General features: G+C 49.0%; 2 protein-coding genes across 5 annotated transcripts in view; one reads left to right on the forward strand and one right to left on the reverse strand.

Moving 5' to 3' along the window:
- Nucleotides 1-18,766, forward strand: part of PPP2R1B (protein phosphatase 2 scaffold subunit Abeta) — a 35,045-nt gene extending 16,279 nt beyond the window's left edge. Inside the window, exons 12-17 of one of the 3 annotated variants that reach the window (XM_032472728.1) lie at nucleotides 3,102-3,256; nucleotides 3,920-4,062; nucleotides 4,554-4,645; nucleotides 9,041-9,168; nucleotides 17,440-17,517; nucleotides 18,549-18,766. In XM_032472728.1, the coding sequence (XP_032328619.1) occupies nucleotides 3,102-3,256; nucleotides 3,920-4,062; nucleotides 4,554-4,645; nucleotides 9,041-9,168; nucleotides 17,440-17,517; nucleotides 18,549-18,641 (689 nt within the window). In that variant the 3' untranslated portion in view covers nucleotides 18,642-18,766. Of the gene's footprint in view, nucleotides 1-3,101; nucleotides 3,257-3,919; nucleotides 4,063-4,553; nucleotides 4,646-5,054; nucleotides 7,549-9,040; nucleotides 9,169-17,413; nucleotides 17,518-18,548 lie in introns of those variants that run through there. The other 2 variants (XM_032472729.1, XM_032472727.1) reach the window with 2 other exon arrangements.
- Nucleotides 15,468-22,129, reverse strand: part of SIK2 (salt inducible kinase 2) — a 113,896-nt gene continuing 107,234 nt past the window's right edge. For both annotated transcript variants that reach the window (XM_032472721.1, XM_032472720.1), the window contains exon 15: nucleotides 15,468-21,960. In XM_032472721.1, the coding sequence (XP_032328612.1) occupies nucleotides 21,330-21,960 (631 nt within the window). In that variant the 3' untranslated portion in view covers nucleotides 15,468-21,329. The remainder of the gene's footprint in view (nucleotides 21,961-22,129) is intronic.

The following is a 22,129-nucleotide window of genomic DNA, read 5'->3' on the forward strand; positions in this document are numbered from 1 at the left end:
GAGCTTTGGCCCCATATTTTGTTGGATATGATAGGTACCCTGTTTCAGTTCCACAGCATCTTATGTGCACTTTGTGTACTGAGCATGTCTCTGTGGGGTCTTCTGGGTAGCGGTTTGGGAGGAGTGGGGATGTTGTATTTGCTTGTACATGTAGTGGTTTTGTTCGGGGCATATTTGGATCATATGGGAAATCATACGAAGGAGGGGAGGAAAAAAATGTGCGACTCTCCTAAAGGCATATATATGTAGATAATTTCATTGCTTCCAGACTAGACTATGAAGACTTTATGTCCATTTTTCTTGTCCTCCAAAACTACTTTCTAAGAGGCTTAATTTTTTTTTCTTTTTAAGTGACACTCTGGTTTGGCAAATCATAGGAAAGAAATTCTTCTCTTTTTAGATATAAAGCGTTTATATTATTTCTGATAAATATTTAATGTTAGTGAGTCCCAGCAGATTGTTCTATAATTTCTTTGAAAGCTCGTATTCTGGACGTTTTTTTTTAGGAACTCTCAAAGTCCTAATGTTCCACCAAGAATTAAATTCCTGACACCTTTTCTATGTAGGATTGCTCTGTAGGATTGTGTCAATGCAAGTTAATCAATACTTCCTCTTTTCTCTGATTTTTTTCTTCCAATTTGGGAGCAGCAGAGACCTTTGGGTCTCTTTCTGCAGCAGCATACCAAAGTGGGCATTGCAAGCATTCTCCAAAGCAATGAAATGTCGGCTCTGAAACTGCTCTGTGCTTAATCACATGGATTATTTTGTTTGTTTTTGCATTTTAGATAACTGGTATGTAGGACCAATGATCAATTAAATTTTTGGAAACTTTTTTTTTTTCTGATTATTAAACTACTGAAAGAATACTGTGAAAAATCCAGAGAAGTGTAAGGAAGGAAGTAACACTGCACTGCTGCTCCCATGGTTGAGTGAATAGTGTTGATTAGAGGGAGGAATTCAGGAGGGGGATTTATTTTTTATAGGAGAAAGGAAAAAGTTAGTGAGCATATAGAGTGTGTTAGGAACCTTGCAAGGCAGTCAGACCTTGAGGGGAGAGGGAAAAAGGGGGAGGGGGAGGGAGAGAGGCAAAACAAGAAGAGAAGAGAGGCAGAACCGTGGAATGGTTTGCATTCTTTTTGCAGCAAAATTGAGAGGAGCCAAGAACATAGTAGGCATCTGGCCAAGTAGAGTTGAGTGCAGTTAAGGTCTGGGTCAAGGCCGAGTGCATGTGCTCTGTCTCCGGTTACTCTGGCAGTGAGATCCCTTCCTATGGTAATGGCATTAGGATGAGAAAAATCTCCAGCAAATTAAAAAAACAAAGAAGGGAGAAGACACAGATGCTCTAGATGCCCTTGAGGGATAGAGGTGCTGGGGGTTGGGGGGCTGTGCCCAAGACAAAGGCTGTGAATGAAGGTGGGGAATTTGTATTAGGGGTCAAGCTGACTTGAGCTTGTTCCTTAGAGAGTGCTTCTGGGTGTTCCTGGCAGGTTGCTTCTCCCGCAGACTTTGGTCCAGTTGTGTGTTGGTGATAAAGGATGTAGTTCCTTGGCTGTGCTCTCTTGCCTGTTGTCATCAGTGGCGCTTCCTGAAAGGATTTCACAGACCAGGAAGAGCTGGATATTTCCTGTCTGGAAGCCTCGTGTAAATTGTCCAGGATCAGGGCTGTGGCTTGGCTATTGTCAAGCCATTCTTGCCCATTCTGCCACCAGGAAGGCTGGGCTTACCTGGAGAGAGAAGTAGAATAAGGAATCGGTCCCCACCACTCTAGGTCTGTTACTGAAGACCAGATTTTGGACTTACTAGACACGTGAAATGAAGCAGCGCCACACCTGTCTCTGTTAAGTGCTGTGCGCAGAAACTAGTTGTGAGAAGGTAGTTGCCCGGGCCTTTACTGTCTAGATTTATGATGTTGATAAATGATCTTGTAGGGAGTTGTTAGATATTAAAGCAGACATTGGACATGTTGTCTCAACAGAAACATTTTTAAGGGAAAAAGAGGCAAGTCAATCTCAAGTTTCTGTTTGCTGTTGTGTTGGTGATGACGGTGGCCTCTGAATGACCTCCTCGCTGTCATTCTCTCCTCAGCTGTTCTTGCTGCTGCTGGAATCATGCTAAAATACCACATTGGTCATAGGGTCACATCTTTGCTTTAAAAACCCATCATTGGTTTTCTAACAGAGTCTAAATTTAGCTTCCATGATGCTCTGTGTTCTCAGTCCACCCGAACTGTTCAGCCTTACAGTCTCTCAGTCTGTGCCCTCGGTAAATATTTTTGCCCTTTCTAGGAATTCTTCCCTTCTTCTCTGTACTTACACAAATCCTCCCTAATCTCTAAGGCCCCGTGCAAGGCCTCTGTTTCTCGAAGCCTTCCCAGATCTCCCCGTTCTCTCTGCTCTAAAGCCCTGCATCCCTCACAGTCTTCGCTGCACAGCTTCGTGACTCGCTGTAGTCGGTCTCAGGCCTCATGACTCCTTGGAGGGCAGCAGCTTTCACTTCTTTGCTGGAGGGTGTGACCTTCGGGGGAAGTTATCTTACACATTCTTTCTGAAACACGTAGCACCACAGTTGCCACTCAAGTTTGTTAATTAATGATGCTTGGAGTGAGCTTGTCAGCCATTTCTTGGTCATCTCCTTTCATGCAGGTGGCTCTGTCCCTCTTTAATAATCCTGGGACAAAACACCACCACCTGCGACTTTGCTAAGCTTTTGTTTTGTGCCCCTTGCCCTCTTCCAAACCCTAACCGAAATAAATCTCTCTCCCTCCCACACCTACAGCCTCTACTACAGCTACTCTCTGCACACCCACATTTTCTTATTTGGACTATTACATTAGATTCTGTATTAGTTTTCCTGTCTTCAGTCTTACCTTTTTATTTTTGGTCCCTTTTTCTTGAACATACTGTCTCATTTTGCAACTGTAATAAGACCAGATCAGTAAGTTAGGCGTCATAACTGATCGTGTTTGCTATTGCAGTATGACTGAATGTGGAGTGTTGACAGAGTTTCATTTTTGGTCCATCTTTGGTGATGATGTAAGTAAAAGTAAACTAGGTTCTGCTTATGGTGTGAGCAGCACTGTGTGTCCTTCGCCTCTTCTGCAGTGTACGCCATCCGGGAAGCTGCCACCAACAACCTCATGAAGCTGGTTCAGAAGTTTGGAACAGAGTGGGCCCAAAATACCATCGTCCCCAAAGTGTTAGTAATGGCAAATGATCCTAATTACTTGCACAGAATGACCACTTTATTCTGCATTAATGTAAGTATGACATAGCTACTAGTGCAAAGCACAAATGTTAAAGCAGTTATTCAGTCCTGTGCTTCTGAATTCTGAATACATTGTCTTTTGTTTGGAATATGTTTCTTATACTGATTAATTTGGACAGTTAGGAGATCAGAGAAAAATGTCAATTTTTCAGTTCCTGTTAAAATCTACAGGAGTCAGATCAGTTAGTTATGAATTCTGATCTAATTCTGGGACTCTTTGCTGCCTTTTATCCTTCATTCAGAGGCTCAAACTAGAAACAGTTTCCTGTTGGCCAGTTACTTGCTTATTAAATATTAACTTGTCTCTTTAGATTTTGGGATATTTAAAAAAGTAAAAGTGGTGGGGGGAGGGTACAGCTTAGCGGTAGAGCATGTGCATAGCATGCGCAAGACCCCGGGTTCAACCCCCAGTACCTCCATTTAAAAAAATTACAAAAGAAAAAATAAACCTAATTACCTCTCCTCCTAAAAAAAAAGTATTTGATTTTATTTTACTTTTTTTTTTAAGCAGTCTTTTTCTTTTAGTTTATTAATTTTTTTTTTAAACAGAGGTACTGGAGATTGAACCGAGGACTTAGTGCGCGCTCTGCCCCTGAGGCGTGCTCTCCCCTCCAAGGAAAAGTGTTTCAGAAGTGCCACCTTGTTCTTTTTCTAGGCGTTGTCTGAAGCCTGCGGTCAGGAAATAACCACTAAGCAGATGCTGCCTATTGTATTGAAAATGGCCGGAGACCAAGTAGCAAATGTCCGTTTCAACGTGGCCAAATCTTTACAGAAAATCGGACCAATTCTAGATACTGAGTAAGATTTCCGTATTATTATTATTTTAAAATAGATTAAAATTTTCCCCTTAGAGTAGGGAGTAATAGCTGTAATTAAAATCAGTAATTTTTCACTTCACCTGATGTGTGTTTGAAGAAAATAATAAAGTAATTTAACAACTGATTTTTTTTTTGTTTTGGTGAGGGGGAGATAATTGGGCTTACTTATTTTTAGAGGAGGTACTGGGGCTTGAGCCCAGAACCTCATGCATGCTAGGCATGCGCTCTACCGCTTGAGCTATGATACCCTCCTCCTTAGCAACTAATTTTGAGGGCGTCCACTCAGACTTTTACATTTAAGCTCTGTATATGTGTAGATCATTGCCCAAAGCTAATTCTGCTAACTTATTTTGTGCTTGTTAAGTGTATATTATAGGTGTTTTAAAATATTTTAAACTTTAAAAATTATCATACAGCATGCATTTCTCTGGCTGAGGCCTGCCTTTCACAGACCATACTGTTGGATTTTAGTGCTTTGCAGGAGGAAGTTAAGCCAGTGCTCCAGAAGTTAGGCCAAGATGAAGACATGGATGTCAAGTACTTTGCACAGGAAGCTATGAGTGGTATGTCCCTGTTTCCTGCTTTCAAGCTTTCACTTCATCTAACGGGGCGTGAGTGGTGGTAAGTGGGTCAGGCAGTGAGCATCTGGACATGGGGAGGAGCTGAGCTCCTGGAATGCTTGTCTCTTCTTCCAGTAGAACCTTCTTGGCCAACCCCTGAGCAGGCCATTTTCTCAGTTTCATGTCTAGGGCTGGATTAGGGGTATGATTCTTACTGATAAGAGCAGTTTTTTCTTTGGATTTTCATCAGTTTTTAAAGATTAACTTTTGATTAGCCTGGCCGAGTAAAGAAACTGGCCATGAGAAGCTGATAGTCGTATGATTTGGGGTCATTGTTGTTGTGCTTAATCTGCGCATAGATAGTCCATGAACTTTCTGTACCACTAACTTGCTTTTGTTTGGAATTTTCCAGTTCTTGCGTTGGCATAATGAGGAACAGGAGGGAAAAGACTTTACTAAATTCTTACCACAGATTTCTAGTCCATGTGTTCTTAAACTGGGTGGAGAGAAAAATGGAAAACCTTCAAGACCTCATCCGAGCAAACGGCAGCAACTTACAAGAAATCAAATTTCAGTGACTTGATTCTTTCTAAAGATGAAATGGGATTGTTCTATACTTGTCTTCCTTGTTGGGATAATTATATTTAAGCCATTCTTATTGTTTGTGACCCATTCCTGACACTTGGTGCAGTCATTTCTTGATTGTCTCCTAGTGATTTATCCAGCACCATCTGGTCTCCTGCGTCTTCATTGTTCTACCAAGCCTGGATGGGTTTGGACCCAGACGCGGAATGGAGTGATTCTCTTGATGTTTACATATATCTGTGTCTCTGTCATTCCAAAGTTAAGTGTACATGGTTTAGAATAACTTAATTTATAAACACTCTATTTGGGAGACACATCGAGATTTAACTGTAGTGAAAGCCATATTTTCCTGGGTAATAATGGTCTGCGTCAGTGTTGCACATGAAAGGGGAATGTGGAAACTCAGGGTTCATCTGTTGGTTGTTTTGGTGTTTATTTGCTCGATTCTGATTGTAATCATGTCATTCAGAAACCTGGAGTGCAGATGCATCTTGCTGCTGGTGCCAGATGTTGAAGCCTAACTGAATTTCAACAGCTCCCCACTGTGACCACCTTCAAAAATGCTGCCCTCTCTTCTGTCCCCTAAGAAACTGAAAATGTAGTGCCTTCTAACAAGCAGTGGTTCTCCTGTTTGATTGTAAGATCGCAATTGTTACTTCGAATGAGCAGAGGAACCACTGGTCTATATAACACTGTGAGGACCTCTGCTCTCTACCTGGTTCTGCTTCCAGCTGTGTGAACATCTGGTCCTTGCTGCATGTACAGTAGTGGCTTTCCAAAGTGAAGTTTCTTTAGTAATTTTTTGATATGGGTGATGCTGGAATCTTACCATTTGAAATGTTTCTTTCTCTACTTTTACAGTAAAACCTCATTAATTTCTCATGGAATTGAAGATAAAGAGTTAAGCTGAAGGGTTTGCTGAAGCAAATTAAAGAAGCCTGTTGTGTCTCAGCTACTTAACAGTCTTAATGCTCTTTAAAAAAGCACCCTTTTACCATTTGGTATGCGGGTTACTAATCACTCTATTCAGTTATATTAAAATACCTTCTGTGAGGATCTTTATGAAGCCACACTTTTTGTTTTAATTTTATTTTTTGTTGAGGGGGAGGTAATTAGGTTTATTTATTTGTTTATTTTTTAGAGGAGGTACTGGGGATCGAACCCAGGACCTCACGCATGCTAAGTATGTGCTTTACCACTTGAGCTATACCCTCCCCCCACACATTTTTTTTAGATGCATTCAATTTACTATCTTTGATGTGTATACATATGTATTTCATGGAGAATTTAAATATTTTTTCTTTTAAATTTATGAACATTTTTCACCTAATCAAACTTGCCTTCTCCCTAATGAAATTTTTAATTAATGAGGTTTTATTGTATTTATTTTTTTCTTCTGTGCATCATGCTATGTGGTTTGCTTGTTTCTGTTTTGATTTTCAAATTGTTTCTTTCATTCACAGTCTTTTAAACCCAGTGGGCCCTGTTATGATTTGTGGAGGTCCAAAGACTTTCTGTAAAACTTCGTACCCTAGACTGTTTTATAAAACCAAGTTTTGACCAAATGCTTTCAGGTTTGTCTCACCTTAGAAAAACAGAGCATTTTAAATTAGAATTATCTGCCTGCATTTAAAACTGCCAAGCTACTTTAGAGTAAGTTTCTATTTTATTACTTTTGGGCTAAGAATTAAATATTTTCCTAGGCAAAAACCTTTTCTACATTCTCATTTTAATATCTTAAACTATTATGCTGTGGACATTTGAATTTGGTTTCATGGTTCTTTTTATTTTTTTTATTACCTGCGTGGTATGTTCTTCTTCATTGAATTTCATGTTTGAGAGAGTATTGTCTTAAAACAAATTTACACAACCAGTGCCTTCCTCTGGTTGGAAATGCCATTGATTTTGGGACAGATTTTTAAATGCCCATGTGGACCCCCTGGGGAGCCCTGACCTCCAGCCGAAGACCGTGGGGCCAGGGAGACAGCGAGCCCTGTCCTTCCCAGCCGCGGGTCAGGTAGCTCGGAGGGGCCCTGTCTCTTTGGGTGACCAGCAGGGACCTCATGGTTTCGCTCTGACTTAAACAGTAGGGAGTCCCTTTTGTTACTCCTCACGGGAACTGTTCTTTGGCTCATAACTTGGTCATTTTCTCCACAGATTAGTTTTCTTCTCCTGATTTCACTGGAATGTAAGCTCCAGGAGCTGTGTCAGGGGCAGGGATTTTTGTCTGTTCTGTCCTCTAGGGTGTCACCAGCACCTGGATCAGTGTCTGGTGTACATAGTAGGTGCTCAATAAAAATGTGTTCAATGACTGTCTAAAACCTGTCCTCTGGTGTGTTGTGTGCGTGGAGCAGGCCACCCAAGGTGCCAGACTGCTTCCCGTTCTCCCGTTGACAGTGAAAGGGTTTCACTGCTCTTCAGACACAAGCTCTGTGGGCCCTTCTCCAGTCCGCGTCCGGCACCTGTTCCGTTCGGCTTACGTTGTGACGCCCGGAGTAGACGTCGCCGTAGTTTTTCAGCCCGGCCAGTCTGTGTCAGTTGTTTGGTTGACCAGCAAAGTGAAGTGGACACATACATACCACCTTATGCCAATCAGAGCCTCACCAACCGTGGGGTTCACCTTAGTGTTATTCTTTCTACAGTTTTTGTGGGGTTTACCCCTCACCGGTGTAAGAGACCAGATCTTTCTCTGTCCATGCTGCCGTGATGGGATGAACCTGAAGATGCAGTAAGTGGGTTGCTGTGCGGTTTCTAATGAGGCTTTGTTGAAATAATAACCCTCAGCTCATGGAAATACCACAGCATGGCCACTGTGGCCCAAGGCCCTGCGGGTCCTTGCTGGACAGCTTGTCCTGACTCAACAGAGACGGCAGCCTGACCTTTGAGCTGCCTTATCCAGGCGTCCGAGATCCTTGTGTAGACCTCCGGGGAATGAGACGCGTCATTCCTGAGCTGGTGACTGGGCTGTGGCAGTGCCGGCTGGTCACAGTTTCATTAATCGCTGTGTTGTCATGGAGTTCAGAATCTGGGGCTTTCCTGTGGAAATCACACTGGCTCCTTCCCCCTGGGGATGGCAGGGCAGGGTGGCCGAATGAGTTGGGTGCTTGTCCTACCCTCTTGCCTCGCTTGAATTCCTCTGATCCTTTTTTTCCTTTTGGCACTTGTATCTTAAAGCCTCCTATTTCTGCCCCGCCTGGTATAAAACCACAGGGGGAGGAGCTGTGTCACCTTGTTCTCCTTGGTTTAACAATGAAGTGATTGTGGTCTGATGTTATGTAATTTCCCTCTGATTCTCTCATATTCCTGATTCCATCCAATTCCTTGCTCCTCTTTCCTGTTCACTCACATGTCTCCAGTCCTTTTTTTGTACCTAGAATAGTCTCACCATTCCCCATTTGCCTCCACAAGCCTGCTGTTTCCAGGAAATTACATAATGTTCAGTCGAGATGGAAATCTTAAGAGAGTTTAATTACTCATTGGGTAGAAAAGCCAAGTCATTTCTTTATCCGGAGTTGTTTTCTTAAACTGATAGCATCAGCTCTGAGAGGAGCCAAGTCTTTTTTGTCTGGTTGGGGCTCTGTAGGCTGTCAGTGACCCAGATGTGGGGGGAGCACCCGGCTGGCACTGTAGGCCCAGTAGGGTGGCCCTTGCCATGGCTGTCGAGGAAAAGGCACCTTCAGTAAGGTCATGGGTGAACCGGCTTTCTCTGCACAGGGACCCAGCGCTGCGACAGCGAGGTGTCTTAGCCGGGATGCGCAGGTGGGCATGAGCCCTGGTCAGGGACGGTTACAGCGCTGCTGTCTGTGTCTCTAGTGGTGGCCCAGAGGCTGAGGAAGCTAGACTTGCCTGTGAAGGACAGTGACGAGCCCAGTGCCCCTGGGGCTGACAAGAACCACTTCCTGAGACCCAGAGGGCCTGGAGAGGACGCGGGGAAGGTAAGCGCCACACACTCCTGGCCTGAGTCACCCCCACCCCACCACGGCTAAGGTGTGGGCGGAGGGCAGCCTGGTGGCCTGGTGCCCCAGCAGGCCAGGTGGAGAAGCCAGATCCTTACCTCTTTCCCAAGAGGACAGTCAGGTTTTAGGGCCAAGAGGGTATGCTTTTAAAGCCCGTGGTCCTGTTTCTTGTCTTTGTTCCAGGAGTGCTGAGGGGTGGGGTGGGCTTGCCAGCGCTCTGTCACTGTGACTACAGGTCTCTCCCCCGCCTCCATGCAGGGAACAGGGGTGGGCTGGTGAAGGGTTGCTTATTGAAACAGACTGTTCCCACCTACCTCACAGAATATACACGGTTCTTATTTGCTACAGCTCCTCTCAGGTAGTCACTTCCATTCAAGGGAAAAACCATTTCTGTCAACTTTACTATGTGATAGTCCGAATGTTTTCCAAGCCCCACCTGAGGCCACTCTGGAGGAGGTGTGCCAGGGTTCAAGCTCAGCCATGTTGGTGCTGGCCACTGCCCGGGGACTGTTTGTTAGGAGGGTGATTTATGACTGACAGATACGTTCAGAAAAGCAGCCCAGAGGGTCCCGGCTGCCTTGTGCTGATGTCAGGCTGCATTGAGTTTATCTGGAAGATGATGGCAGCCTCCCACCCACTCCCGTGGGTCTGCTTGTGACAATTCTAAGATCAAAAAGTTGGACTTCTAAATCTGCATGGCTTTTCCTTCATTTTTTTGTGAACTGAGGCCATAAGAACCTTTTCCTGTTGTCCAGGCCCTGAGCTGCCACCTTTCATCTTGGAATGTCCTCCCTTCCTGCCTGGCTGCACACGGTTCTCCCAGGGCCTGGGCTGCCAGGCGCGTCAGGCTCGGGCAGCTCCGGGCTGTCCCTGCCCTGCGGGGGGAAGTGCGGCCCAGCCTTGGCGCCCCGGGAGCTGCCGGAGGCGCTCAGACCTTGGCCTTAGGGAAGACACTGTGGCCCAGCCAGCAGGAGTAATTAGTTATACATTTTTAGGACTAAACCACAGACTTCCTTGTGAAGAAAGGCGTCGTGTTTCCCTGCAAACTTAGGGTCAACTAGCCATGCCACACACTTTGCCTGTGATCTGAGTGTGGTAGAGAGGCAGCCTCTCCACGGGACACCTGCTCAGGTCTGTAGGTGGCCCACGATGGCCACATGCTGGGGAACAGTATTAGCTGCCAGGCCTCGAGCCTTGGTAACTGCAGGCACCTTGTCAGGCACTTGGCAAAATCTTACTTAATCCTTGCAACAGCTCTGTGTGGTAGGTGCTGGTGGCTCTGCTTTTCAGGTGGCCAAGAACCTCCCCCCAATCCTGTCGTGTCTACCTGGGGGTCTTTTCCAGCACCGGAGGCCCTTGAGGCTGCAGATCATTTAACCCAGAAAAATCCCCTGCCCCGTGACTCAGGGAGCCTTCCCTGCATTCGTTTCACTTAAGGAAAATGACTCGAGGGGGAGATGGAAAGGGAATTGGCTGTTGCCAAGGCAGAGCCCTGCATGTCAGGGGCCAGCAGCCAAGTGAGTGATCCAGGAAGTCATCCACTTGCAAACCAGAAATTGTTCTTAACCCCTCACTCACTCACTGTGGTGCATAGTAAATCCGCCCATCTGCCCGTCCTGGGTCAGAGTGGACCCTACCTGCTGGGAGCCCTGGGAACCACCTCCAGTTGCCACTGGCCTCTGGGTCCTGCAGGAGCCATTCAACATCCCAGGGCTCGGGCCTACCACTTGGTCCAAGAGAGAATGGCCCCAAGGTTGTGGTGAGGGTCAGTTTCTTTTGGTGAAGGATACCTGCTTGGTTCCTCCGGGACTGGCCTTTGGTGTTTGCAGAGCAGTCTGTGCTCTGGATGTCACCTGTGTCCCCATGCAGGGCCTGCGGGGCAGCCTCCTGTGCCCGCAGACCCTGGGTCAGCTCAGCCGCTCCTCGCTGGCGGGGCAGATGGGCGGTCTTGCCCCCTGGTCGGGCGGGACCGCCCTCCCCACGTTCTCCGGGGTTGTTCTCTAACCACAGAGCTGCCGTCGGGCCTCTGTCAGGCTAGGGTTAACAGAGGATTTGTTTATTGAATCACAAAGTAGCTGTCACATGATTTTAATCAAAACACCATTTCCCTGACAACAGTGATGTCAGTCTTGTTATTGCAGGAAGGAGCAGCTGTGAGGGGCGGCCAGTCTCCATGCCGAGCCCAGGTTGAGAGACTGGAATCAAGTGAAGCATTGTACATACTGGTTGCAGGCTCCGCCGCACCGAACGTACCCTCCTCTTCCTCTTCTCTGTCCTGACAGTCTGTCCCGCACAGCACTGGCCAGAGCCTGGCCCCTGCGCCCCGGGTCTCTGCTGAGATCCCACCTTCTGCACCCCCTGCTCCTTCTACCCTTCTTTTGACTTCTGGTTTTCTCAGTTTTCCTTATTCTCCCCAAACTTTTGACCCCTAGGATCTCTGGCCTCTGCCTTCTGGCATCTGTCTTTCCTCCAGGGTCTAAACCAGCACTTGCTGGTGATCCAGGCAGTTCCGTCTAGCCCGAGCTGGGGCTGATCTTGGCTCAGAAACCTCGGCTCCCCCGGGAGCCAGGGTTCTGGGGGAGGAGGGGCTGCTTGTCTTATCTTTGTCCCTGTGAGAGCAGGCTAGTGGGGCTGAGGGTCTCCAGGACACATTGAAGGAGCTTGGCTGTGGATGCTGAAGGGTAAGAGCTCCTTAAGGGCCGACCTCAGGGCTGAAGGATTAGCTCTCTGGGACCCAGAAAGACTGGAGAAGGCCCGAGTCCAGTCCGGCTGAGGGGAGGTCAGCAGCAGACCGCTCCCAGCCAGGTGGAGCAGCATCCTCAGGCTCTGCCTCCGGGCACCGTCCCCACCATGGGGACGGAGCAGCTGTCTCTGCAGATGAAGACTCCTGGCCCTCCAGCCCTTCACCCTGGAGCTTGGCCTAAAAGTTGGAGATGGATGAAAAAGATCTAGGTGGGACGTATGGATGAAAAAGGTCCCCTAGGTGGGACGTGGATTCTCATGATTGTTCTCTTATCTGTGGCACCCATGGCTGGTGCTGCCCAGATCTCATCACTGAAAATGAAGAAATCCCTGGCAAAATTCTTGGTTCTGAACCTGAAGCAGGAGCTCAGAATAGGGCATCCCCCATGAAACCTGTGAAGAGATTTCATAGACGCCAAAGGTTGCTGGGGAGTCTCCTGGGCACTCTCTTGTAAGAGGGCAGGGCTAGGCCAGGCTGCATTTGTAAAAGGCTCACAGTGAAGCCTTAGTTAAGTCAGCTAGTCTAACAAGTTACCACTGGGGATAATGAGCCTTTGCAGTGATTTGCCCAGGGTGGTGGCAGGGCTGGGAGTAGTGCCAGGGGCCGAGGACTCGGCCAGAGGTTCCCTGCTGCCTCCGGGCTGTCCCTGGCAGAGAAGGGTTGGCTCCACCCTGCCCGGAGGACCTTTCTGGCCGGGGTGGCTGCTCCCGGGGGAGTCGGCGTGGGGAGCAGGGCTCCAGACTTGCTTCTGGCCAAGCCCTCCTTGCCCAGCCCTTTTGTCTCTGGGGCCTCCTCTAACTGCCTGCTTGCCCTTTGGCCCTCTCTTTGCTGGCACAGGAATCTTGCTAAACATTTGGGCTTCTTTAGTGACCAGAGGGCAGTTCCAGTGGGCCCAGACGGAAGAGTCCCTGCCTGCTTCTAGGAAAGGCCTTGGGGGATTTGCCTCAGGTCGCGTCCCACTCCCTAACTGTGCGGGTGGTCCTGGCCTGGTCAATGGATTTATGAGTCAGGGTTCTCAGGCCCCTTTTGGCATCTCAGGCCCATTATTCCTTCCTCTGGGGAGTGAGGAGACTAAGTCAGAAGCTCTCAGACCTGCCCGATGGGCAGAGCCACTCAGTTTTCCCTTTGAGAGGCCAGATCCCCAGTGCCTCTTTCTTCAGGGCCCAGACATTCTGAGCTGTCTGCACAGCCGGCTCTTAGGGGCTCAGCTGAAGGGGGTGTCTGCTGCCCCTGGTGCAGTGTCTCCCTGCCTGCATCTGGGCTCCTTGCTTTGTGGCTCAGCCCTGCACCTGCTTCGCCAGGGCTTCAGACCAGCTCTCAGTCAGTGTGCCTAGGAAGATCCCCTAGAAATGTATACAAAGGGAGGTATCCACGCTCCCTCGGGGTATTTGCAGCTATCAGTCCAGAGGAATTCAGCTGCATTGGTGGGTCAGGACATCTGTAGCAGGAAGGCTCCTTAGTTGAATGGCTGGAGGCACACAGCAAGCTCCCGACTGCCTGACCTGGCTTTCAGGTTTGGCCTCAGTGATTGTAGCCATGGCTTCATGCCTGGGTGGGACCAAGTATGCCAATGACAGCTGGTGTCTGAGATGAGGGTCCAGCTCCTTCACTTCAGTCAAGACCAACATCTGTCTCCCAAAGGACACTGCAAAGGATGAGCCATGCGTAGTGTTCTGTCCCAGCAGGGCTGCTCAGCCTTGTCATTTCTTTGAAGTGACATCATTGGCTGGGACCCAAATGAGAAGGGCAGAGCAGCTGTAGCCTGTGCAGGTGACATTTACTTTGTCACTGTGGGGCACCCAGGGTTTAGTGCTCACAGCCCAGAACTTCCTCCCACGGTGCTCTGGGCCTGTGGGTGGAGCAGAGGGCTCTCTCCTTACCTGGATGCACCCAGGGAGGGATGGGAACACTCAGCCGGGAGAGCCCTACAAGAACTGTGACTGGAGAACGTAAGGGGTTGCAGATGGAGAACCTAATGCTCTAAATCAGGGGTTAGAAGCCCCTCTAACCCCCTAAATGGGCCTTAGGGGGTGCCGGGAACTAACCCCTCCCCTTGAAATTACCCATATAAAGTTGTATGTCTCTGTACGTGTTTCCCTGGAAGAGGATCCAAAGCTTTTATCAGCATGTCAGAGGGATCTGTGCAACCCCAATTTAAGAACTAGTTGGGTAGAAAGATGCAGATGGCTGAGAACAGAGCCTCGGGCAGGGCCCTGACTTGTGGTGATGGAGGTGGGCCCCGGTGAGAGCCATTACAGACGCGGCATGCTTTGGAAGTGTGGGTGCTGTTGGCAATTCTAGTTCCCAGAGCTGCCGGTGGAGGCCCCAGGGCTGGAGCTCAGGTCGCCCTTGCCCCATTCTTCTCCTCCACCCTGTGCCAGGCCTATGGCTCACGAAGGGCACCAAACTGAAGCATGTTCTGGAGAACGTGAAGGTCAAGGGCTTGACTGACTGGCTGCTAAAGTTCTGGCCAGTCTCAGCTGGCAGGTCTGTTATTTTTGCCTGTGCCCTGGACACTGGGGTTGTTCTTGGCAATACAATATAAAAATGATGGAGAAATTTGGTGGGAAAGGGGAAAGTTTGCAAAACATCGTTAGTGAAATTGAGGGCCTTCCTTAAAAAACAACAACAACAAAAAAAAAAACAGCAATTGAAACAGCATTACTGAATTCTCGGGTAGCCGAGCAGAGATAGTAGCAGTCAGGACTGAGCGCCTGTAACTGGTGCTGGGGCAGCAGGACAAGTCGACGGGGAAGGCTCTGCTTTCTTCTTGCCCTTGGCTGTGCCTTCCAGGCCTTCCACCGCCGCCCGCAGCCAGCTGACGGTCCCAGTTTGGGAACTCATATAGCATGGGCTCAACTGGAATGGTTTGAGTGAAACCAAATCTTTGTTCAACTTGCTGCCAGAAAGTAGGATTTAATGCTGCCCTTTCACTCAGGGTCTGGCACTAAAACAAGTCGTGAAGGTATGAGCGTGACCACAAATACCTCAGGAAACGGCTTCTCCGGCACCTGAAGGCACTGGGCGGGTGCCTTTCCCTGGGTGGGGCTAGACTGTGCGCATGCGCGGCGTTGAAGCCTTTTGCAGGTCCCAGAGAGGATGTGCCATCGTGAGTAAGTGCCAGTGTCCTTATGGCCGCCCCCATTCACACCCCTTGCCCTGCAGCTGTCGTCAGGGAGCCCCAGGTGCCCGCCTGCCCTCCTCCTCCTGCTGCGGAGGCCCTTCCTTGCCCGACTCCCCCTGTAACCCCGGGGAGCCCGGCCACGTGCTCGCAGCCCGGGCCCTGCCCGTGTGCAAGCTGCGGTCAGCGCTGCTTCCGTCAGCGATCTGCAGCTCCTGTGTGCTCGGGCGATTTCAGAGCAAGGTATTATTTACCCTGCTGACGTCAATGAGAACATATTATCCACTGTCCTTTTCTGGAGCCTGAAATGAGCCCCAGAGCTCAGGGAACACAGCCACCTTCCATAGTTTCAAAATTCCACCCGAGGCCCGACGAGGGAGAGGCCCCATCCTCCGCCTGACATTCACATCACCCAGGCTCTTAGAAAACAAGTTGTTTTTATTTTAGTTCAAGAGGGTTGGAAACGTAAAAACAGTACATTTTCCTTGCAGAAAATTACCCCATTTAAATTACCGTTTGATACAAAGATCATTTATTAAACTGCATTTTAGGCAATTTTCTAACATTGAGTGACAGGTTACATTTTGATTTTTTCACATTGGAGCTATTATGATTTGCACTCAAAATACCAAAGCTATTGAACTCACCATTTTTTCTTGGTAACTGAAAAAAAAAAGCACACAGGAAAAATAACTACAATTAGATTAACTTTATCGAAAGTAACTCTTTCACAAACCAGATATCCAGCAGAGACCACCCTCCTCCCTTCAGAAATAAGCAAATAATCTTGCCCTTTCTACAAAGTGCAAATATCTCTGTATCACTTTTATTTCCTAAACTGCAGTCCCCGAAGAGAAGCAAACCTCCTTTTCTGGTTCTTTTCCCTTCAGAGATTTCGGTGGAGGCAGGTTTCTTTCACCATCAGTAGTGGAAAGGCATCACCACATGAATTTCCTTGACTGAGCAAATCGTGAACAGATAGGCATCACACAGCCAGTGGCAAGTCCCAGTTATCTGCATTTGCTAATGTAACGTTCTCCCAATCTGGGGTCACGTTTTTTTCCAGGATGTTATTTTGTACTTCTATTTTTAAAGCTCCTCCCTATCCACCCACTTTGCCTCTGAAAAGACAAAAGTATTCGATCAAAGGATGTTATTTTCTTAACCCTATGAGTGTCTGGTAACACTTCTGCTTGATGGGCCTTAATGGTAAAGAAACTTCATGACCCCCCCTCAGGACTGGGCTGAGTTCCTGATAATTCTCTGCGCAGCCCCCTTTCTTGAGGTTGAGTCGCTGGCCTGCAGTGGCGGCCAAAGCCATTGGCAGTTAAGGAAGGGTGTGTCCCGCCATCATAGACTTCTGTGGGAAATTACGATATTGTGTAACTTGGAGAAACGACACATCTTTGATGTGAACCTAAGCTTCTGTGGTACATTGGACACTGGAAAGATCTGTGGGGTCTGTCTCTCCCTTAGCCTTGTTCATGCGGGGCCACCTGGACAACTACAGTTGTCACCTGGAGGGCACCTCTTCCCCCAAAGCCGGGCAGCTGTCAAGCGGGAATAAGGTTTCGGGGACAGTGTCACATCCAGTCAGTGCTTGGCCAAGATGGGGGCTTTGTTTATACAGCTGTTTGCTCATGAAAAGGGTCAACTGCTACCGAGGAGGGAGGAGAGTGGAGTGAGAAGCCAGAAAACCCCAGAGCTTGTCCGGCTCGGCCACGCGTGAGCCCTGTGTGCTTGGAGAGGTCACGTAACCTTCCCAGAGCTTGGGTTTCCTCAGCTGTGGAAAATGAGGACTCTCTGCTCAGCTGATTTCATAGTATTGTTGGGAGGATTAGAAGAGATTACTTGTGAAAATTCTTGGTAAATTAATGCGCAAAGAGAAGCTACTGCTCCTTTTGGACAGACAAGCTGATTATCTGGACAGGAACCACCAAACCTACCACTGGCTGTGGGCAGCGCTGCTGTATGTTTCTCCATCTACGCACCAGCAGGTGCCCAGTTCTGCCAAGTGTGTTGAAAATTGCGCAGATGAGATGTGGACATAAGATGGTCTAACTGGGGCGGCTGTGAGTCTCCTGGAGTCAGCCAGGACAACGGTTACTGGGGAATAACAGTAAAACAAAGATGTGAGGGGCCGTGTGAGGCCAGGGATACAGGCCAGGGAGGACCATACTGCTGAACTGGTCAGAAGGGATCCATCAATTTGTTAGAACTGGATTTGTCAAGTTTAGAGAGGCAGGTGGTGTTACTCTCGTCTGTCACACATCACTCAGGATGAGTTCTGTAAACATTTCCTGAAGCAACAAAGTGATCAAAGACCCCTGCCTCTCCATGACTCCAACTTACTACCCGTCCCCCAGTTTTCACCTCTGATGTCTCAGTACAGAGGGACAGAGCAGCTCGGGTGGCTTCCGAGGCGGCGGTAGAGGCAGCCCAGTTAGGGGTAGGGACGCAGCCAAGGTCAGCCCCGGCACGGGGACTCCGCAGCTGTTTCCTGGGCCCCGTGCTGTCCAGTGACCCTACGTATTGTCTCCAAAGAGGAGGAATGTGAAAGATTATCCAGAGTGTGATTTTCCTTAAGCCAACAGGGAGCTTAGGTGAAGCTGCTCACAGGTCTTGACATGTAGTCTAGAGCTGGAAATTCTGACCTCAACACAGAACCCAGTATTTAAGTACCTGGGGCTTGCCTGGAGATGGGAGGACCCTGCAAAGGAAACTGCGCATTTCATCACGTCCACATGTGAACTGCCCACCCCTGACGGGCTGCTCTGACTGCCATACCCCTGGACCCCCGGCCCACTAGAGTGGAGGCCTCTGCTTTCCACCTGCCTTCAGCTCCTGGCTGGCCACCCGTCACTCTCCAGCTGAGAATACACCCTCTTCCCGACTCTAACAATTAGGTAGAATTCTTTGCTCTGAGAATCCTCCCTTTCGGGTCCTAATGACAGTGTGGGGACAGAGAGGGAGAGGCCAGTGCCACCATGAGTCCCTTCTGCAGGAGCCTTGAGTCGGCTTGGAGGGTGACATTCCCACAAGGTGGTCTCCTCACTCCCCGGCAGGGCACAGGGCTCCCCACTGCTCTGAGCCGAGGACTGCCTTCAGCCTGGACCCCAGGTTCCTCCTGTCAGTCCTACTTAACTGAGTCAGGACACAGCTCACACGTGCGGAAGTTCTTTATTTCTGGGGAAGAAAGGGACTCTGATTTTCTCTTTCCTTGGAGGCAAAGTTGGTGCAGAAAAGGAGTCCTTTAGTCCCATCCCCTAGCCCTCCTCTGGGGGCCCCAGAAGTTTCCCATCAGTGGAGACTGGAGGGTGGCTGGTGTGGAGAACCTTCTACCGCCCCGTCTGTTCCCAAGGCAGCAAGAGGGCAGTGCCGGCCTGGGGGGGACAGAGATGGTGGCGGGGCGTCAGGGGGTGTTCAGTGCAGCTCCCCAGGAGTTTTCAGATGGAACATCCACCCTCTCTACTGAGCTAACGGGCTCTATTTGCCTTACAGGGACCAGCATATCAGCTGTGTGTAAATCCTAGAGAGACACTTGCCCACCTGGAAATTGTAGGACTAGTGCATTTCTCCCAAAGCAGAGATTAATATCCCTGGATTAAAAAAAAAAAAGCACAAACAAAAAATAAAGTACCACACATATTGCACTTTTTGCTGAATGAAATTTTTACCTCTCGTTCATCTCACTGAAGTCTCTTCAGAGGAGCCTGGTTTACAAGACAATAAAGCTAATGGTTATTATACAGTAGTGTTCACGCTGCTAATGTGAAACAGACTGGAAAGAAAGTCATGACCTCAAAGTACCTCTTAGAAAAAGAAGAGTACTAAGCGTTCTTAGTGTTACTTTAGTATTTGTGAAGAGAGGAGACACGCACAGGTCACCAGTGAGGGGACAGAGCAACAGGGCTGATCAGGCAGGGCTGGCAAAATGCCTCACTGACCGACAGAACCAGTCTCCTCTCACCAGCCTAGCTTTCAGCAAATACAGATTGTTATGGAATTTATTGATTTCTGCTTGAAACAAATGAGAAGAGCAAACAGGTACTTACAACACAGTCCAGCAGGACGGGCCATGCTCTCCCCGGGGGCTTCCGCCCTGCTGCCGGTCAGTTCCCGACAGGCCTGGCCACCGCCGCGCGCTCCCCGGTGTCTACCTCTGGGGCCTTCAGCCTCCCAACAGCCTCTCCGCTGCCTCTTGTCTGTCAGCCCAGCTGACCTGCCGCAGCTCCCAGGTGTCCTGGGCTAAGCGGCTCATGGCCTTGTCTCATGGGGCAGGTGTGTCTGCCCATCTGTAAATGCCACTCTTGCGACTCTGAAATGAGTGGCCCCCGTTTTCGATCTGGAAGGCATTTTAATTTCATAAATATTATAGCACTTCTGTAGACTATTTTGGGAAAACATCCTTCAGTTTAAACAAATCAAGCCCTGCTTTATAGCTCTAAGGTTAGAGGTCTTAATGAGAGGATCTCTTAAATGAAATGATGTCTATTTCACGGAATCATCAATCTTAAGCACGAGGAGGATTAAACAATCCGCAGAAGGAACCTACTTCCTTCCTGGATTTTTCACTGCGTGTTGTCAAGTCACAAAACACTCGTCCTCCGCACCACTGTCGCCCACACCCAGAGCCCGACCCCAAGCGCAGTGCCTCTGCGGAGCGTCCTGGCGCCAAGAGGGGCCAGAACAGAGCTCCTCAGACCTTCCACGCTTCTCCTCACCTGCCTGGACACGTACTACAAAGAGGAAAGGCAACTTAAAGGTGTTCTAGATGCAGCATCAGTGTAGTATCTCTCTTCTTTGTGCTTTAAGGAAGATGCCTTGTGCTTAATGCATTCATCTGCTGATAGGACACGCCATTCTAAAGGACAGAAACGGTCCTCTTTGTAAATAATACTGAATTTGTAACACTTGGATGTTACTGTCCGAATGACAGAATACTCATTGCCTCTAGGCCGACAGTTCACTAGCGGTAGCATCTATTTTTCACTTACTCTGACGACTGAGCTGTAAGGGTCTCAGTTTTACTGGTCATATCACGTGCTTGGCAGATGACCTGCTTTAAATGGTTAACACATCTGTGGTCTTTTGAATATTGCTGTTAATACTTGAACATTTCATTACAAGTCAAAACCTAAGGAAATTAAGGATGTGATTCCCACATGGTGGAAAACAAACTCTGAAGTGACTTTGGATTTAGCATTGACATAAGTGGGAAACTTGGTTTCTACAGAAAAGAAATAATTAAAGCATGATCTGGGGGGAGAAGGCACAGCACTAACCACTTCACATGGGTGATAGAAGTTCATTTCTCTTGTCCTTAAAATTCCTAAGCCCTATATGAAACTGTTCAAATATACAAAGCTCGATAAACGACTAGCCACATCTAGTGTAAAGTCCAAGTAGTTATTACATTTTAAAAGAGACGCCAGGTCCTCTAAAGACCAACTGCCCCAAACTAGAAGTCTCCACAGAAGATCGCAGGAAAAGCCCATCTTCCCTGGTCCAGGGCTGTGCTCCTGATGGTTTCTCCAGTCTCCTGCCCTTGGTTCCACAGGTGACATCTCTGGAGCCCTGAGGACACACTGTAACCCAGGGCACCTGCTGAAGAGGTGTGTCACCTGTTCTCAGATGGAGGCGACCGCCAGTCTCAGGGGTCAGTACCAGCTGTTCTTTAGTGGCCCCGGAAACAAGGCTCACGCTCTACCCCTTTGCAATGGTCTTGGGGACAACTTGCATCAGCAGCTTAGAACTTACGACTCACTGGCAAAGTACAACTTTCCTTTATTTCCTGTGCATCAACTTTAATATGTATTCTTGATTTGCCTTTAAGCAACATGCTGTTCTTGGCTTCAGTGAAAAATATTATATTGCCTTTTTTTTTTTTTTTGCCTATATGTAATGGCACACTTTCTTTTTCCTGCTTTCACCAAGATTTCCCTCGATAATAAATTGGTGGAGTTTTGCATAAAACCTAGGGCTGGATGTCTTCTTATAGAAACATTTGCTGGTGCCTCTGACGAGCGCCTGCTCCACCTGACCTAAGGGCACGAGCTTCAGCCTTCAACTGTTCCAGCACTGGCCACGGAAACCGTGGTGGGACAGAGCCGGGGGGAGCCACATCCACCCGGCCGGGCCCTCCAATTCCAGCTGGGCGACTTGATTTTTACCCCATTAGGGAGAGGGCAGGAAAATAAGCTTTACATTGAAAAGGCTGGAATAAAAATAGAAATAACACACGCTGTCTTCACTTGACCCGCTTCACTTCCTGCGCCGAGATTAATTTACCAGGACGTAGCCGCTGTGCTGTGGGTCCACGGCCTCCAGCATTTCACAATCGAAGAGTCCGGGGAACTCCGGGAGGGCTAGAGGATCGTAGCTGGAGGGGGCTTCCTGCAGTCCTGAGCTCTGGGGGCAGTCTGGCGCTGCCAGGCGGCCGCTCTGCGGGTCTCCATCCATGGGGTACGAGCAGGGCGTGGGGTAGTCCGACTCCGGGGAGGCGGCGCCCGGCAGCTCACAAGTCTGATAGGAGAACCGCAGGGGCGCGGGGGCGGCTCCCGACTGCGGGGGCGGCGGCGGCGGCGGCGGCGGCGGGGGCGGGGGCGGCGGGGGCGGCAGCGGAGGGGCGGCCCGGGGACCCGGCGGGGACGGCAGGGGCTGCAGCCGCATCTCCCGGTACTGACCGAGGAAGGGGCTGTACTGCATCCCTCCGGCAGCGGGCTCCAGCACGGGGCTCAGGGGCTGCGTCCGGCTGAACGGCGCGGGCGGCTGGGCCGGCGGGGGCGGCTCCTGGCCGGGGAGGGGCCGCTGCTGGCCGGGCTGTGGGTACGAGCTCTCTGCTATCTGCATCTGATTAAAGTATGCCTGCAGCTGAGACTGTTTCTGCAGGAGGAGCCGCTTCTGCTGGAGTCTAAGTCGGCAACACCAAAAGAAAGAATTTTAAATCTTCTTCAGTGATGCCAATTTTAACGTAAATCCAGTACCAGTCATTAGCGTCAGTCCCCCCACTTCTCCGCTTCCCACGGCAGGAGGGAAGAAAAAAAAAAACAAACAGGGGTAGGAGCCAACTGTGTTTGGTT

This window comes from Camelus ferus, chromosome 33 (assembly GCF_009834535.1).
Source record: "Camelus ferus isolate YT-003-E chromosome 33, BCGSAC_Cfer_1.0, whole genome shotgun sequence".
Classification (NCBI taxonomy): Eukaryota; Metazoa; Chordata; class Mammalia; order Artiodactyla; family Camelidae; genus Camelus; species Camelus ferus.